Below are 17500 nucleotides of genomic sequence, written 5' to 3' on the forward strand. Positions count from 1 at the left end.
TTCCCTATCTCCTTACTCGAATTATAGAAGTTACGCGACGGCTAGCTACCGGCTCCGTAGGAGGTCGCGATAGAACTATAAAAAGACGAATACGAAGTGGAAGCTATTATCGCTTATCGCTACTAAGGTAAACGGCGCGAATATCTTATTAAGTAGGCAGGCTAGGGCTATAAAGATAATACCTAGGAACCTATAAGGAATATACTAGCGGGGCTAATCGATAGATATTTTATACACGTTCTAGCGACGACTATAGCATAGCTGGGACTAGATCGGGATAAGATAATAGTGGATTAAGGATACACGGAGTGCCTTAAAAGGATCTTTTATTAAAAAAAAAAAAAAAAAAAAAAAAAAAAGAATAAAATTCCTTTCTAAAAAAAAAAAAAAAAAAAAAAAAAAAAGAGGAAATTAGTCGGTAGCGAGGCCGGCGAGACTTAGCTATAGGTTATCGTTAAGTTCCTGCGCCGTTATATTAGCGGTAGGGGGAGGAGGAGGAGGAGGAGTAATAGGCGAGGGGGTATCTCCGCCCTTATTTTTATTATCGTTATTAGTTATAGTATTATTCTTAACTAAAATAAGGGTAGCCTTCTTCTTAGCCTTACCCTTTTTCTAGGCAGATAACGGTCCTAGGGTGGGCATACTATAGATACCGTTACCGGCGTTTAGGTTAAGGAGCACTGCCCCGGCGTTACTATCTACGATAGGACTAGTAACCGATCCCGTAGCGGTAATACCGCCCTAAACCCCTAGGAACTTCTTTAAGAGATCCGGGATCTCTTTTTAGGCTTTTAGGGAGGCCGATATCTCCTTTAATAAGGCTACGACCCGCTTAAGGGTATCTTATTTAGCGGTAGTAATCTTTTTATTATCGCGCCGCTTAGCCCGCACGCCCTTACCGGATCTATAGGTAGTCTCGGCCTTATACTTACCGATACTAACCTTTAAAATTTACTAAGCCTAGAGCGTAGCTTCCTATCCGGGCTATTAGTATATAATCAGATATAGAATAAGGTATACTTATAAAACAGGCTTAATTAAACCCGCCGGATCGTGTTTTAGCGGCTTTTAGAATATCCTATAAGACTTTAGCGGCGGCCTTACCCGTTATTAGTAACTAAATAACTATTAATAAGGAACGGACTATAAAGCGGTCTATAGTGGAGGGAGTATAAGCCTATATCGAGGTATAAACGATTACCGTTAACCTAATAGGAATAATATTTCGCCGATTTCTTTAAGAAGGTAGGTAAGTAAGGAGTTAAATACGGACTAATAATAGAATACGTACTAGCGCTATATCGGCACGACTTATATAAGATAGTACCCCCCTCCTTTAAATCTGAATCGGCTAGGTAGCCGGCGTACCGTAAGTATAGAGTATAAAGGCCCTCGCCTTCGCCTATATCGCTAAGTCTAGCAGGAGGCGGTATATTAGCGTTAGCGGCTAGGGCGTTAGCGGCGGCGGACTTCTTCTAACGTTTACTAGGAGTCCTAGCTATATTATTATTACTAGTAGCGGCGCGCTTCTTATTACTCTTAGGAGCTATAATAGTCGGACGATACTAAGATAGTAGTTAGCTTATATTCTAACCACGCGTTAAACGGTAAGGGGGGATCTTATAATAATATAAGATAAAGATAGCTATAATAAGAGAATAAGACTAGGACTAAAATAAGATCGGGGTTAGTAATAAGATATATAGCAGGACGGGCGGAGGAATAAATTATATAAAGCTATCGTTAATTAGTCTTAACTTTATCGCGGGGTAGCGCGGGATCACTTATAAAACTAGTAATCTAATCTAATAAAGTTAATTAGAATAGGGTGAAAAAAGGAAAATAATAAAAACAGGATCGTAGGAAAAATAGAATAGGATATCTATAAGGTTAGGTAGGACTAATCTTCTATTCCACTTATATAAAAAGAATAATAAAGGTAACCCTATAAAGGGAAGGAACGACTACCCCGATATTATAATAAAGGTAGTTATAGGCTAGCCTCGCTAAAGGGACTTAGGATATAACTAAGATAATAAAGCGATCCGCGAAAGACTATATTATAACCAGAATAGGACTACTATAAAAAACGGATTATTATAAAGAATAATATTCTAGAAAAGGTAATTAAGAGACACGCTGGATAGACTAGGATCACGGAGGGACTATTAGTTAATCGGAGGATAAAGGAGAATAAAGGAGGATAACGGGATAGTATTAGGCTTTTAGGATAGAAGCCACGGAGAGGGGGCGCCCTATTAGGTACCGGATTACTAGTTCCCCGGTGCCGAGTAGCTACGAGTCACGACACGGGTCTAGGCTAGTAACCGAGTTATAGAAAATATCGGAGTATTCGGTTAGGAGCCTAACTCATAGGTGGTTACGTTATAGGCCGACTCGGGGTATAAGTCGGGTTATTATACGAGTCACGGGACGGTAGTTATTATAGCTAATAGGATCCTAAGCTGGTCCGAACCTACGCAGGATATATAAAAGAGATAGATAGCCGCCCTTAGAATAAGGAGGCCAGCGATTAATCTAACTCTTTACCACCCCCCTACTTTTAACTTATATACGATCACGTCCTAACCACTAAGTACTCTTATCTTAATTATCTCTTCACTCTTCGCGATCACCCACTTAATATTAACGCCGCCGAAGATCTAATTAAGTAGCTATAGGAACGCTTCTAGGTCCGGGATTTAGATCCTATTAAGTGGTTCCTTAGTATTAGGGTTATAAGGGATCGTTAACGTCGAAAGCTATAATTATTACTTAATAACTATATTACCGAAAAGATAAAAGCGTTTAATATTAATACTAGCTAAAGGATTACCACGCCGCTCGCCTTTCCCGATATATTAAAACCGAACAGTTAATAGTAGGCGTTAGAAGACTCTATCCACCTATATCTATAAAAGGTCGGATCGATTAAATACGTAGCCTATTAAATAAGGCTGGATATTATAAAGGCTGCTTCTAAACTAGCCGAATTCGCTACTAATCTATCTAGTTAGTATTATAAAGCCGCTAATAGGTGCCTTAAGTACCTCGACTTAATAAGGTCCCTCTGCCTATCCTTTAGGCCACGGAATTCCGAAGAAACCCTAGCTAAATACGCCCTCTTTTATATAAGCGACGCCGCCTTTAAAGACGATCGTAAGACTCGGTATAGCTCCTAGGGATATATAACTATGCTTTTTAGAGGTCCCATCGACTAGAAGGCGAATAAGTAAATAAGCGTTATCACTTCTAGTATAGAGGCAGAGCTGGTAGCTCTAAGCACCGCCGTATAGCAGTATATCACGACGCTACGGTTAATAAAGGACCTGACGCTGACCTTTAAGGTTAACCCTATCACTATCTATTATAATAATAATTAGACCCGTTAGCTATTAGAGAGCCCTCGCCTATAGGTTACCTCGAAGTTAAAGTATCTAGATATCCAGGCCCTATAGATCTAGTAAATCGTATAATACCGGGAGATCGTGATTAATTAGATCGTTATTAATAAGATAGTTAGCGATAGGATAACGAAGGCGTTACCGCTATAAAAGTATGCTATATTCGTTAAGATACTTAGGATAGAAAAGAGCCCTGCCGGCTTAGTTTAAGCGGATCGACTATTATCGACTTAATAGTGGTTTGGATTGGATTACGATCGCGATTATTGCGATTATTAGATTAACTATAATTATATAATAATTATTATATTATTTTAGAATTATAAAAGGGCACGAGCTGTTTAATAAGCCGTTAATCCTAGGATTAATATCTAGGCTTAAAACCCTAGATTTTTATATTACTTTTAAGCTTTAATTCGATCAGAACCGTTAGGATTAATCCTGCGGCTCTAGGGGGGTATATCAGGTATTTATGCCTAAATACCCCGATAGCCTGTTAGGTATATTCGCAGAGCCACGTCACACACTGCTCCGAATACGGCGGTACTTCTATTAGATATATCATAGTGCTTTTTCCCTATATATTTAACATCGTAGACAGGTACTCTTTCATAGTCTACAATAAACACAAGTCACACTTCGTACGATATTAGTGTCCTAACAGTATAACTGTATTTACATAACCCATTTAGTCATGTGACACATATCAGCTTTACATCGTCTCTGCCCCGGTGCCCAACAGTCGAGATCACTCTATATAAGGAATGTAAGCCCATTCAACAACAACAGACGCCATGCTTGCTGAAATCGAGATGAGAATTGCCCCCCACAATTGTGAGGCATAGACACCACAAGAACCCCCAGTGCCCCCTCTTATCTGTGCGATCGTGTCGGCCCGCCGTACTTTGGCACCCAAGGCTGTGCCCGGTTGACGTAAAGCGTTGGTCGTGGCGGCTGGGGCATTACCACAGGTGGCTCGGGATGCACAGCACACCTCCTGGACCGGCCCGACTCGAGATGGCACGACGAGGAAGAGAAGGTACATGTATCGTACACCCTCTGCCGCCTCTTCCGGCGTCTGCGCTCCTGGGCGTTATGCGAGATGCAGAACCATATGGCGAGGACGAGGATGACGAGACTAAAGATGCCGCCCAGGATAGCCCCTATTTGTGGGCTCGATAGGCCCCCGTGACTCCCGTCTGTGGTTCGTTCTTGTCGGGGTGAGAGGGTGGCGGTGCGTGGGGTCCGTTCGACGTCGTTTGGGGGGAGGCGCATGTTGATCTTGATGCTGACTTCTCAATCCTACACTGTAGAGTGCAGACCTTGAAAGAGTGCATAGAAGAGGCTCGTGCTTGTGTGGTGGTTATGTGTGGTGAGCACCGAGGCACAATGTCAGAAAAGGGGTGCATCACTATCAAAACTTGATTGTGTAGATGGTGTCAAAGTCGAGGTCGAACAACAGTATTAATGCAAAGACACAGAGTCCTATTCCGACTTGACATCTACCAGCTACCAGGAAATGTGTGTCAGACTGCTGCCTGCGTGAATCGTCACGAGGACCAGGTTGCTGCAGTGTGGCCTGAATGCGATGGTGATTGGGGGACCCGACGCATGGATGATGGCACGGCCCATGGGTGTGCCTAGAGGCATGAACTCCATACTGAGAATTCCACTACCGCACTTGCAGCTCGTCTTCGATATTCCACCCAATGAAGAACGCGGGTGTCATTGCTTAGCCCTCAAGCTCGGATCGTAACGCTGTACGACCGGCAGTTCGATCAACTTGGTGATGTGCTTACGAGTTTATGGCTCACATACGCTTTGGTTCCATGCCTTGCCGTCAGAATGGGAAGAGAGGTCAAGTTGAAACGGTGTAAGGCAATCACACGCTCATGTCGTCTCTATGCCCTCGGGCAGTCGGACTTGGTCATAAAGTAGGCAATATATCCCATGGGAGTTGCAATGTCCATCCCGTCGCGTTGCTATTCCCAAGACTGCGGTCCCTGCCCCGTCTTACAAATGTATCATATTGATGTCTATTCAAGAAGATAGAGACCAGGCCCCTATCTATAAAACACAAAAAGGCGAGTGACTGAAATCTAGGACAGTAACGGAAAAGGAGAACGCTCACGGCAGTACCGGCTCAGATCAAGCGACAGCGACAGGACCCTTTCCCCGGGGACTCAAGTCATGCATCATGCCGTCACTGGAGCTAGGCATCTCCGAGTCGGTCATGCTGGGTCTCTTCTTTTCCAGGTCCCCCACATACCAAATAGCAAAAAGAGCCATCACTCCAGCCATGAGGATTGTGTCGAAGACGTAGAGGAATATCTCATGCGAGATGAGATACCCACCGTTCCCCTGCAGGTACTCCACCACGCGGAAGATGCTTCTCACCAGGATCAAACCGCTGGCAGCGTACAGCATGGCAAAGTGTCTCCTCCAGGCAACATCCCCGCGTTCGGACAACACAGTCGGGGATCGCACCAGGCGGTGGTTGAAGAGCACGCTCGTGACGACGAAGAAGCCGAAGATGGAGATTTGCATAAACAGACCCGCGATGATGATCTTCTCGCCGATATCGTACATCTCCAGCGTCCCCGCCGACTGGACGCCGCCGCCGCCGGCCTGCAGCGAAAACGAGATGACGTCGCCCGTGACGAAGATCCGGGTGACCCAGATGACGGGAATCAGGGAGTGGTGCTCGGCCCCGACGGCGCGGATGAGGCGGCCGAGGATCATGTATATCGAGGCGGCGAACAGCGCGGGAGCGACGAGGATGAGGATGGCTTGGATCACGAAGCCGCCGATGGATTCCTCGTCATAGTGAGACCAAATGCGTCCGCAGTAGCCTATTGCCTGAACTAGATCCGGGACAGTCAGTATATTTCGAAGGGGCTAGTAGAAGATCCCAGATACGTACAGGCACCGCCCACGAGAAAGGGGATAAAGTAGAAGGACCTCGCGCGAATCAACCGCCAGAAGTGGACGGCGGTAAGGATGGCGAATACGACGACGGAGACGATGGCCCCTTCTAGAGAGGGGGTATACCGGTAAAGCCGAAAGTCGAACCCGGGGCCGAGTTCATAGCCCGGGGCTGTCTCGTTGGATGCCATACGCTGGTCTTGGTGGGAAGGCAAAGAATGACACGCGAGGGAAGTGACAAGTTGGAGATGAACGAATGACTGCCGCAGACAAACATTCAGAAGTGAAAATGGCAGAAAATTCCCTTAAGTAGTCAATAGATCCTCTCCCTGCCCCCGGTGCCCCGTCTTCGCGACTGCTGGCTGAGGTAGAGATGTCGGAACAGCTCGTATGGCTCGTACAGGTCCGAGATGCGGAGCCACCGTTTATTTCGACCCACATGGCCCCTCCGGCCCCTCCGGACCGCTGCGAGACCCGCTCCGTTGGGTTCTAGCCAAGCGACCCCTGGACGCTGACCCCTGCCCCAACACTGCCGCCCGATACATTTTACCCGTGATGGTTAGGAACGCCAAGAAAAGCGCAGTGATCACGTCGAACGAGCATTGTTCACACCAAAGGGCCCAGAGGGTCCCGAGGGGGCCACCCAGCCTATCTCCTCAATAGGCCATTGAATCCATAAGCGACGCTCCTCATCGAGAATATCCCATATCCGCGACATCAAAAAGGCACCCCACCCGTGTAGCCACCTATGCCCCTCAAACGCATTGAGAATCACCAGGCTGTGCGCGAATATGGCCACAGCCTCCTGCCTCATCTGCTTCAGGAGCGGCATGAAAGAATCCGCCATCTCAAAGTGCCACACGAACGCGTCCATGATATCGAGGTCCTGGCGCTCGCACGAGACCACGAGGCTTATCTGGCAGCGCAGCTCCCTGATGGCCCTCTCGTAGATTTCCAGCTCGGTCGCGTCGCCGACGGTTGACCGAACGTTGGCGGAGAGGTCGTGCAGAATGTTGGCATCCCTGTGCTGGGGGCGGTGCGATACTTCCCAGCGATTCGCGCCGTTCTTCAGAATCGGCGAGAGAATGCCCGAGTACGAGGTAGATTGGAGGGCGACGAGAAGATGGCGGACGCCGTTGAGGAGGAATATCCAGTCCGGCAGCACGCTCTCGCCGATGAGCAGGGACGCGGACGGGTCTCTTGGGCTCCCGAGTGCTGCGGTGGTGAGCTGAGGCGCTTATGGTCCCATGCAACGCGCGGGTTCCTTACCGAAATATATGGTCAGCACGCTGAAGATCCAGAGATCCTCTTGGTGCTGCGGCAGCAGCTCGGCCATCAAGGCGATGGCTGTGCGGCTCGCGGCTTTGTGGTGGGCCACGGCGTGCGAGATGTAGAGATGCTTCTGCTCCGGCCGGTACTGGGCGATGTGCATCCCCGAGACTGCGAGTACCGTGCGCATGACAAACTCGCAGCCCGTGGCCCTGCGGACGATGGCCGTTCTCCAAATGTTCCTGGTGGCCGGGTCACTGGTGAGGGTGGTATACGTGGAGGATGTAAAGTTGTGGAGGAGCTCGAGGTCCAGGAGGCTAATGGGAGGGTCCAATCCGGACGTGGCCGCTTGATGGACGACTCTCGTAAAGTCACACTCTACCGAGTGTCTCTGGCAGTTGCGGCACGACGGGCGTGTCTCGTCGCACTATCAGGACCGGCTTAGCCATGAGTTTCGACTTTCGACGATTTCGAAGTAGGTGTTTCGAGGCAGGGTATTGCCAATGCTGTACTTCGAGTCGAGACTAATAGGGTCTCACGCACCTTGATTTTCCTCCTCTTACAATTCCCGCAGCCCGTCCTCGTCTTGGAGTGCGTCTTGCGGGAGGCCCTGGGAGCAGGCCTGTTGGTAGGGGCCGGTGATGAGGCGGTGGATGCTCCACTAGATGTGTTACGCGGCGCACCCGCAGCAGAAGAGTCCAGCCCGTCTCTCGTCATTGATCTGTTTGGAAGAATGAGTTGCTGAGGCAAAGGGCCGGTGCAAAGTCCGAGAATCTTCGTACACTCGTGTGAGGGAGGGTTGGCTGGTCGCAGAATCTCGCCCCTTTTTCGGAAACGCTCGTACATCTCGTTTACTCGTACCAGGGCTTGTTGCGTGCTGATTACGTACGCATGCTGCGTTGCATAGTCACGTGATTAATGTCGGTGTACGGATTAACCAGCCCCGCCATTGGAATGCGTGACGAGGTGACGTCAGTTATCAAGGCCGAAATACTCGTGAACCACGCTTCCGGATCATTCCTTTGAAGTGTCCCTGAACGCGCGTCAGCTCTTAAAAGCCTCGGCTTCTACATCATTTCCTTGCCTTGCTTGTCCTCTCGCATGTCATCATCTTGGGACAAATATAAATGTATTGGCATTCTCGTTTGTCTTTAACCTCGAGTCCTCAACTTCCTTCAGTCTAGACTCTAGACTTGAATGGCTTCATATTCCCCAAAGAATATACACCACATATTCATTAACATCATTATCCATACACTCCGGGCCACTCTCATTGTATACCATTAACATACCATTCAACACTGCAACTGACCATGACGCTCTCGTACCGACCCAATTCAAACGCCGACGTGGTCAAGCTGTTCGTCCTGGAGACCGACGAGCCGCATCCCGACACCCAGAACGAGAAAGGGTCCTTTGGCGAGATTGTATTCCACCACTTTTACCGCGCCAGTATGGAACACCATCCTCCGCTGGGCATTGATGTGTCTTATCAGTTCATCGTCACCGAGAAGGGCGGCTCCATGCCCAGTTACGCCGATTTCGAACCCTTCGACGGCCTTGTGATTACGGGAAGTGTCTACGATGCGTACGGGGATAACCCGTGGATCCTCCAGCTGCTGGATCTTCTAAAGGGTGCGATCCTCGGCGGGGCCCCCCTCTCTCTTTTTCACTTCGTCTATGTATCTAGGTCTAACGTGCCTAGAAATCTGGACCCGCCGACCCGACTTCCACTTCACAGGCGTCTGCTTCGGCCACCAAATCATCGCACGGCTCCTCGGCGCTGAAGTGCGCCCCGCCCCCTCAGGCGACTGGGAACTAGGCCACTGCGCCATCGACCTCACCCCCGTGGGGCAGCGTCTCTTCCGCACCCGCGATAAGCGCATCCACCTGCACCAGATGCACCAGGACCAGGTGGTCGCGCCGCCGCAGCCCGAAACGTCCGGCGGGCTCCTCACTGACGACACCCGCGTCGAGGTGTGGGGGTCGTCGCCGCATACCGCCGTTCAGGGGCTGTATTTGCCGAACCGGCTTTTCACGTCGCAGGCGCACCTGGCCTTCGACGACCGCATGGTAAAGCGGCAGATTGAGATGAGGGTCGAGGCCGGCTCGATAAAGGACCTGGAGCATGCCGACCGGGCGGCGGAGACGGCGCATTTGGAACATGATGGCCGCGCGGTGGCGGCGGCCATTCTGAGGTTGTTCGTTTATGATGATGACGGGATGGGGTGGTGAACTACTACTAGCCCCCGTGACGGTTGGGTGTCGGGTTTGTCGCAGTGAATAGAAATGTAAAGCACAGGAGTTGAACGGTGCAGCATTTGCATTGGGAGATTCGTAATTTCGTCCTGTTCTTTCCGGCAGCCGTGCATTCCACCCACTCAAGTTCTAATCTACGTCTACCTAACACATTAACCCTGCGTAAATATTAAGACAATCGCTCTATAGCCGGCTGGAAGACTCTGTGCGGTAGTGGTTCTTCAATGGCTGGCCGGCCAGAAACCTCCGCAGATTGTACGCAATCAGAGAGTCTGCATCCTGCGGCCTCCCTCCCGCAGCATGAGGCGACACAATGAGGTTGGGCGCCTTCCAGAGCTTGCTATCCTCCGGCAGCGGCTCGGTCTGGAAGACATCGAGTGCGGCGCCGCCAATCTCGCCCTTTTCCAACACCTCGACCAGGGCATCCTCGTCGACCGAGGTGCCACGACCGACATTCACCACCCAGGCGTGCTTGGGCAGCAGCGCGAGCCTCTCGGCGTTGAGCGCGTGGCGCGTCGACTCGGAACCGGGCAAGATCATGACGAGCGCGTCCGTCTGCGGAAGGAGCTCGGGCAGTTTATCCTCGGAAACGACCTCGACGCCGTCGCGGATGCCCGGGGAGCGAGCGACGCCGCGGACGGTGGCGCCCAGCGCCCGGAGGTGCGGGGTCAGACACTTGGCGATGTTGCCGAACCCCCAGATGAGCACGCGGGCGTCGCGCAGGGTGGTGAACCTGTCGGCGGGGCGGTCGGGCTGCGGGCCGCCGAGGTGGCCCGGCCACTTGCCCTGCAGCTGGTAGTCGCGCATCTCGTAGAAGCGGCGGGCGGCGTTGAGGAGGAGGCCGAGGGCGTGTTCGGCCACGGTGTGGTCGTGGAGGCCCGAGCCGGTGGTCAGGGCGACGCGGTTGTCCGTGTCGAAGCCGGCGCTGAGGACGTCGTTGGGCCCTGCGGCGAGGGATTGGATCCAGCGCAGGTTCTTCATGCGGGCGGCGGCATCTTGGAGGTTGGTGGCCGAGTTGGTCCAGGTGACGAGGATTTCGGCGTCGATGAGGTCGTCGGGGATCGGTACCTTGACGTCGTAGGGGTGCAGGGAGACGGAGAAGCCCTCGAGGTTCGAAACGTCGAGTTTGAGGGATGTGGGGTAGAGAAGCTTCATCGTGGCTGCGGCGGACGATGTGCGAGGGCGCTGGATATGTAGGGTGTAATTTGAATGGAATGCGATATGGGATTTGCCTTCAAGTCATAAAAGGAAGATGGTGAAAGAAGTAGAGGAGAGAAGGATTCATTAATGGTCGTAGAACCGCTGCCCCTCCTTCCAATCGAATCGCGGGGCTTCGACATTTTATCTCGGAAATCGGAGCGATGCTGGACCATAATTACAGCGACAGCCCCGGGACTCCCACCAATAGGATAGGGGGTATTCACGGCTACCGTGAGGCCATGCGTGGGGTGCTTCAGTGCCTAATTGACGCCTATGACGCTAATCCGCACCCCCAAGTCATCTTGGTGGGGGTTACGTGGGGAGGTGGGGGTGTGCCGTGTATCCAAGATGGGGGTAGAGGGGCTGAAATCGAGATAATGAAAAGAGAGATATAGCTTAAATTATAGTGGGCAAGATATTCTCGTGGAAAGATTAGACAGATTATGTGAAATGGGTAGTTGTGGAGACGTTTCTCGGCTCCTTCTTGACTCTTGACTACCCCACGTTGCCTCGCTGCGTGGGGGAAAGCAAAGAGCTGTCGCAAAAATAGCATACTACGAAGTAAGTCTGCCTACTAAGTAGTCGTCAAGGTCAAAGTCCTAATAACTCTTCGAAAACGACAGCAGAGAAGTTGCCGCACTGCCCTTTATAACGAGTTACAGCTAGGGCAACGTGCGGTGCTTCTCCCTCCCCTGTATCCCCGTGGGGAGTTTCTGCGAACCGGGGTCAGTGGAATTCCCGGATCCGACCGACTACTTCGTACTCATCGAAAGCGTTTACCAAAAAGCGTCTACCAAATAGACACTCATAATCTCGGGCCTTTTTCAGTGTTGTAGTTGGATAGTATTCACCGGGTTTAGTACTATCCAGTAATATAAGAAGAGAAATAAAGACATACATGACGATGTTACCTGACCGTATCTCGTACAGTGGTTTGAGAGGTTGAAAAGCATGGCGCTCTTTTAGGCAATAGGAGATGTAGGGATATTGCCAAATGCGGTACCTGGCTCCCTCGGAACGCAACCACCGTACGAAGTAGAGTAGGTATGTACTTCGCACGTTGTTATGGTCGTAATTACTTGACATTCAATAATCTCCGAGACAAAGGAGGTTGACCTGCGATTGCGCTGATCATTCGTACGTTGTAGACGACGACGTCGGTTTCGTTTCATTTCGCCTACCCTTGTTATGTTCTGCTGCGCATTGAGCAGGATGTCTTGGTTGATCCGCCCGATGGGGATATCCGGGTTTCTCCATACCATGTACATGTATGTAATCCGCCTGCCTTCAATGCATACTATTCACCGATGTACAATAGGTAGATACCAATCATAAACTGCATGGATGTCAGAATAAGAATTGGCATACCAAGTTCGTTTTGTTTACGCTGGATTCTGGCCGTGATCAGGTCTAGGGGCTGCCAATCGAAGAATCGAAGACCCAACCCAGCGGAACATACCGCTAAAATCGGCCATGTACAGTACATACTGAGTAGTACGCGCAATGCAGATCACTCCCACTCGTAGTCATAGATCCATGTGTTTACTCCCTCCAGATGCACCAATACGTACACCCATTTCCCCTCAAAACACAAAGAAATAGGATGCGGGTAGATGGCCCTTTAATAATCGGTCGCCTTATGGTAAGTTTGGCAATTACCAAGCAAGGGATTTTAGTCGTCGGGAAAGAGCCAACTTGCATGGGAGATTTGTGGGAACAAAGCCAACGCTAACGTTTTACTTCCTTCTTTCTATATTCCAGAGTTACTTTGGTACCTGCCTAGTTTAGGTACCCGATCCTAGTTCCTCCTCCCGCCCTCTTTTTTATTATCTTACGAAGTACTGACTTTTTTTTTCTTCCTCTCTCTCGTCTTCTTCTTAAAACTCCCTAATAATCTTAAAGGAGACTTTCGGGCTTAGTTCCACAGTCCCTGGATTATCACCAGAGAGCCAAAAGCAACCCGAATTAAACACTCCACCTCGGAAGCACACATCACGCACCGTGCTACGCCACGACACGCCGCGCGCCAACACAATCAATCAGGATTTGGCCCCATCCCGGCACCTTTGCATGTCGCTTTGATATGCTCTGGAGCAATGGCTGGGCCCTTCAGCTTCCTTGCCGCAGCCCTCTCTTCCTGGGGAGCTGCGGTCCTTCTCGGCTTTGAGCTGGTAAGTTCACTTCATATCCACCATCATTTTCATCGCCATGGCCCTCATCCTCCCGCTTTATCATCATCTCGCCGCCTTACATGCATGCCCTTATCTCATCTCCCCTTACCCATGCATGGGGGCATGGGGATCGATCGGACCCACTGTCCCAGATCATTCCTTTCTGGTAATTTACGATATGGCTGACTTTCGTGTGACATGATAGATGATTCTTTACCTCTTTCTCTTGGCCGTGTACAACCTTTTCTTCCACCCGCTGCGCAAATACCCGGGTCCTTGGTGGTACGCCGTCAGCCGTTTGCCCTACACCATTGAAATCTTTCGGGGCACTGTGACCTGGACCGTGAAGGAGATGCATATGAAGTATGGTCATGTAGTCCGCATTGCCCCCGATACGCTTTCCTTCACGACCAGCGAGGCATGGCAAGGTGAGTTCTAGAGACTTTTTTCCCCCTATTTCCATTGAGTTATCATGATCATCCTTATTCACTAAAGTGCCTGATCTTGGAGCTGACCATCTATGCACTCAGATATCTATGGCTTCCGCCAAAGCAGCACTGGCCGGGGTAACATTCCCAAGGACCCTATTTCCTACCTCTCGGCCGGAGATGCTGTCGACACGATTGTGCGTACTCTATCCCATGAAGCCAGTATTCTTTCGCTGACAGGCAAAACTTGCCACCCCACAACAGTCATCGGCCAAAGATGATAATCAACATCGTCGTCTGCGACGTATCCAATCTCATGCCTTCTCGGACAAGGCCCTGGTCCTGCAGGAAGATTACCTCCACCAGTACACCTCTCTGTTCATCAAGAAACTGCGCGAGCAGGTAGAAAAAGTCACCGGTACGGACTCTGGCGCCGCCACCGTCAACTTCTCCAAGTGGATCAACTTCCTTACCACCGACATCATCGGTGACTTGTCCTTCGGAGAGAGCTTTGGCGGCCTCGACAAGGGCGAGACCCACCCTTGGCTCGACACCGTCTTCTGGACCCTCAAGGCCTTCACTTACCTCCGAGAGCTGTACCGCTATCCGCTCCTCCCCATGGGCGCCATCCTGGCCTGCATCCCCAAGAAGATGGTCAAGCACCGCGAGGAGGCCCTCTCCTTTGGTGCCAAGGCTGCGTCCCGCCGGATGGCCATGGTGACGGATCGTCCTGATTTCATGTCGTACATTCTCAAGAATGCCCAGGGGGAAAAGGGGTGAGTAACTCTTATTCGATCCTTCTTTCTTTTTGCCATTATCACGATTACCTTGGAATCGCCACTGTTGCGATCGTTGTTACCGTCTACAGGCGCCTGGCTGACGTATTGCAACCGCAGAATGTCTCGCTTGGAAATAGAGGCTTCTGCCATTGTCTTCATCATCGCAGGTAGCGAAACGAGTAAGCAAAATCTCCCTTGATGCGTATAGGCTCTTCACTCACATGGACCTTTAGCCGCCACGATGATGGCCGGAACACTGTACATGCTCTGCAAGTACCCCGCTGCGCTTCGCACACTTACCGAGACCATCCGCGCCGAGTTTGCCTCGCCATCCGAGCTCACCCTTGTCAAGCTGCAGCACCAGGAATACCTCAACGCCGTCATCAACGAGGGGCTGCGCCTCTACCCGCCTGCCCCCGACAGCCTCTTCCGTCGCACCAAGGACCAGGGCGCCTTTGTTGCCGGCCACTTTGTCCCGCCGAACACCAGCGTCTGCATCAACCTACTCGCCGCCCATCGCCACCCGCTCAACTTCCACCGTCCGGACGAGATGGTTCCCGAGCGGTGGCTGAAGCCCTGTCCGCCCGAGTTTGAGAATGACGACAGGAGCGTCGTGAAGCCTTTTAGCATTGGTCCCAGGGACTGTTTGGGCAAGAAGTGCGTTTATGTGTCTCCTTTCCCACTCTTTCCTCTCCTAGTAACTGACATTCTTTTTTTCAGCTTGGCGTGGGCGGAGATGCGTATGATTCTCGCATACATGGTTTGGCACTTTGACTTCGAGATGGTGCCCGAGACTGAAGGATGGATTGAACGGCAAAAGGTCTTCATGCTCTGGCAAAAGTCGGACCTGGCCGTCAAGGTCTCCCTGAGGGAGTTTTAATGAGTACACGACGGCGATCTTTTGTACGATGCGAGACTTGCCGCTTCTCGCGCATGAGATTCTGGTTTATCGGTCGCCCACTGGGATGGCGTGCCGAATGAAGCAGCGGGATAATGGATGGGCAGGAAATTTTACATGGGGCAATTGGCCATCTACAGCCAAAGAGACCTCAACCAACTTGTACATTTACTGTATAATACAAATAAAATTAAAAATAATGTCAAAATTATTCATGCTTCCATATAGCGCAAGGTACTCGGTTATCGTATCGAGCGAGGGGGGAGTGGCTGTTGGTTGTTCATTACTGTATTCAGTTCACAGGCCTTATAATGCTATCCCCTACGAGATACTGGCACATACGACCATACCCACTGGAAAGCTCGGGATCCCGTCCGCTCTCCCATAGATAAGCCAGTGAGGGCCGGATTAGTAGTTGGGTCGGTGACGACCAGCGAATACCCGGTGTTGTATGTTTTCTTTTTTCTTTTCTTTTTTTCTTTTTCTTTTTTTTTCTTCTTTCTTTTGTACCGGTTCATTTTGTCAGCGCAGCCATTGGCAGACGCTTCCAATCTCGTCAGAATCAGAATTCACATCATCTCCTTGGTGCAGCTGCACATTTACTCTGAATGACAAACACAGTGTGAGATATGAGCATACGTGATTCTTTTCATGAGCAGCTGGGACGTATCCGGTATAAGCCGTCCTTTGCCAACAAAACCCTACATCCAGACTATTGTCCCAACGATCTCCATATACCTTACGTTAGGCGAATCTGTCTCGGCTTCAACGGTACATGATCCTTAACCAGAAAGGAAGCCCTCGACGATGTGGTCGACTGCAGGGTCAATGTAGTCGGGACGAAGGTAGGTCAGGTGATAGTAGGTACAAGTACCGTCGCGATCACAAGTCTGTATGGCATTGCATTAGCATTGGAAAAACAAATGCGAATGAACTGAAAAGGAAAATCTTACAGGATCACCATCGGCACATATCTGCATGACTTTATTGTTCAACCCGACGGGGAAGCGGCTGAGGAGAGAACCAAGGCGCAGAGCGCCATCTCCAAACATGACGAGAGACTTGATGCGGCCGTACAGCTCGCGGGGAATGTCATCGGCGGCAGCGCGCATGACGGCGGCGCCCTGGGAGTAGCCGACGAGGGCGAAGGTCTGGTCGGGACAGGCGGCGGCTTGCGAAGTGATGCGGCTGACAACGTCGGCAGCGCCCTGGCGGACGCCGGAGACGATTCGGGCACTGGCGGGGTACTGCGAGAATTCTTTTGTCAGTCTCCCTGTAGTTGATGAGTCGTCTGTTGAATCGACTTACCTGGACGGGATAGCCTCTGGCGCCAGGCAAAATCATAGAGGCGTTGCTGACGACGGGGTCGCCGACAATGACGCCGAACTTGCCCCCATCCGCAAAGTTGGGCTCGCTCGTGCCGCGGGCTGTATGAGGTTAGTATATCACAGCCTTGGCCTACTTTATCCATGCAAGTCGGTCAGGACAGTCCCTCACCAACTAGGATTTCAAAGTCGGAGCATCCTTGAGGGATGTGCTCGGGGATCATGGGCACCGGTTCGCCAATGGTGATACCGGTCTCTGGTATCTCCGGGCAATTATCCTGACGTCGCACATTCCGGGCGGAGGCAAGGCCCAGCGCGGCCAGTGAAAGGACAAGGAGGCGAGGAGACAGCATGTTAACAGTGGCCTGATGTCGATGATGTACAAAAAAGCCAAGGCGGTAGTATCGGTTGAAGAAACTGAAGGAGATGTGCCGGCCTGGATCCTCTCTTATAGTGGTTACTCAGGCAGCGCATGTCGCACAAGGGTCAGCTCTACAAGAGATGAACTACCTCGGCAATCCTCGCAGGGCTTCTGGCCGTCCTCTATTTCAGGCTCATTCGAGTGGCCCCCTCTTCCAGGAAGAGATGGTAGGGCGCTGGTGTCATAGGACTACTATGTCACACCCGAAAACTGGTAGGGTCGATGAGCCTCGGATCAAAAAGTTCAGCGTGGCATTCATTCTGGAAGTTTCATATATAAGTGCCGTGACGACCATGCAGGTTTCCCTCGAGTTCCGAGGTCGAACCCCGTTGTGCTGCCTATTTCGGTAGCGGATCTGCAGGATTTATGCACCCCAGACTCTAGAGCGATCCCATTGCGCCGAGTCCCCTCACTCGCAAGT

General features: G+C 50.9%; 7 protein-coding genes across 7 annotated transcripts, besides 5 other annotated features; 2 read left to right on the forward strand and 5 right to left on the reverse strand.

Annotated features, from left to right (window-relative positions):
• Positions 1 to 3679: 3679 nt before the first annotated feature.
• On the reverse strand, positions 3680 to 4679 carry ACRALDRAFT_1072808 (uncharacterized protein; the record flags this gene model as incomplete). The annotated part of the gene is made up of 3 exons (XM_071018026.1): positions 3680 to 3688; positions 3932 to 3953; positions 4399 to 4679. The coding sequence occupies 3 exons, from the start codon at positions 4677 to 4679 to the stop codon at positions 3680 to 3682; spliced, it is 312 nt and encodes a 103-aa protein (XP_070872090.1).
• An 873-nt stretch (positions 4680 to 5552) lies between these two features.
• On the reverse strand, positions 5553 to 6520 carry ACRALDRAFT_2141493 (uncharacterized protein; the record flags this gene model as incomplete). Its single annotated transcript, XM_071024179.1, has 2 exons — positions 5553 to 6268; positions 6328 to 6520. 2 exons carry the CDS (start codon positions 6518 to 6520, stop codon positions 5553 to 5555), a joined length of 909 nt encoding a protein of 302 aa, XP_070872091.1.
• A 395-nt stretch (positions 6521 to 6915) lies between these two features.
• On the reverse strand, positions 6916 to 8315 carry ACRALDRAFT_2111844 (uncharacterized protein; the record flags this gene model as incomplete). Its single annotated transcript, XM_071023547.1, has 3 exons — positions 6916 to 7544; positions 7599 to 8025; positions 8142 to 8315. 3 exons carry the CDS (start codon positions 8313 to 8315, stop codon positions 6916 to 6918), a joined length of 1230 nt encoding a protein of 409 aa, XP_070872092.1.
• Positions 8316 to 8911: 596 nt separating this feature from the next.
• Positions 8912 to 9833, forward strand: ACRALDRAFT_1072810 (uncharacterized protein; the record flags this gene model as incomplete). Its single annotated transcript, XM_071018027.1, has 2 exons — positions 8912 to 9233; positions 9304 to 9833. 2 exons carry the CDS (start codon positions 8912 to 8914, stop codon positions 9831 to 9833), a joined length of 852 nt encoding a protein of 283 aa, XP_070872093.1.
• Positions 9834 to 10040: 207 nt separating this feature from the next.
• On the reverse strand, positions 10041 to 11012 carry ACRALDRAFT_2044725 (uncharacterized protein; the record flags this gene model as incomplete). Its single annotated transcript, XM_071021462.1, has 1 exon — positions 10041 to 11012. The coding sequence occupies one exon, from the start codon at positions 11010 to 11012 to the stop codon at positions 10041 to 10043; it is 972 nt and encodes a 323-aa protein (XP_070872094.1).
• Positions 11013 to 13153: 2141 nt separating this feature from the next.
• On the forward strand, positions 13154 to 15507 carry ACRALDRAFT_1083538 (uncharacterized protein; the record flags this gene model as incomplete). The annotated part of the gene is made up of 7 exons (XM_071019462.1): positions 13154 to 13228; positions 13434 to 13656; positions 13759 to 13853; positions 13921 to 14432; positions 14553 to 14614; positions 14669 to 15092; positions 15156 to 15507. The coding sequence occupies 7 exons, from the start codon at positions 13154 to 13156 to the stop codon at positions 15313 to 15315; spliced, it is 1551 nt and encodes a 516-aa protein (XP_070872095.1). The 3' UTR covers positions 15316 to 15507.
• Positions 15344 to 15506: a sequence feature (Protein overlapping with rRNA (ACRALDRAFT_213378, KAL2753066.1) was converted to a misc_feature.).
• Positions 15508 to 15629: 122 nt separating the features above from the next.
• Positions 15630 to 15705: a sequence feature (Protein overlapping with rRNA (ACRALDRAFT_213378, KAL2753066.1) was converted to a misc_feature.).
• Positions 15706 to 15767: 62 nt separating this feature from the next.
• Positions 15768 to 15777: a sequence feature (Protein overlapping with rRNA (ACRALDRAFT_213378, KAL2753066.1) was converted to a misc_feature.).
• Positions 15778 to 15827: 50 nt separating this feature from the next.
• Positions 15828 to 17058, reverse strand: ACRALDRAFT_1083539 (carbohydrate esterase family 5 protein). Its single transcript, XM_071019463.1, has 4 exons — positions 16831 to 17058; positions 16642 to 16760; positions 16287 to 16580; positions 15828 to 16223 (listed from the first exon to the last, which is right to left on the reverse strand). The coding sequence occupies exons 1-4, from the start codon at positions 17009 to 17011 to the stop codon at positions 16116 to 16118; spliced, it is 702 nt and encodes a 233-aa protein (XP_070872096.1). The 5' UTR covers positions 17012 to 17058; the 3' UTR covers positions 15828 to 16115.
• Positions 15860 to 15918: a sequence feature (Protein overlapping with rRNA (ACRALDRAFT_213378, KAL2753066.1) was converted to a misc_feature.).
• Positions 15955 to 15976: a sequence feature (Protein overlapping with rRNA (ACRALDRAFT_213378, KAL2753066.1) was converted to a misc_feature.).
• Positions 17059 to 17500: the final 442 nt, after the last annotated feature.

Source organism: Sodiomyces alcalophilus (genome assembly GCF_042370955.1).
Source record: "Sodiomyces alcalophilus JCM 7366 unplaced genomic scaffold ACRALscaffold_8, whole genome shotgun sequence".
Classification (NCBI taxonomy): Eukaryota; Fungi; Ascomycota; class Sordariomycetes; order Glomerellales; family Plectosphaerellaceae; genus Sodiomyces; species Sodiomyces alcalophilus.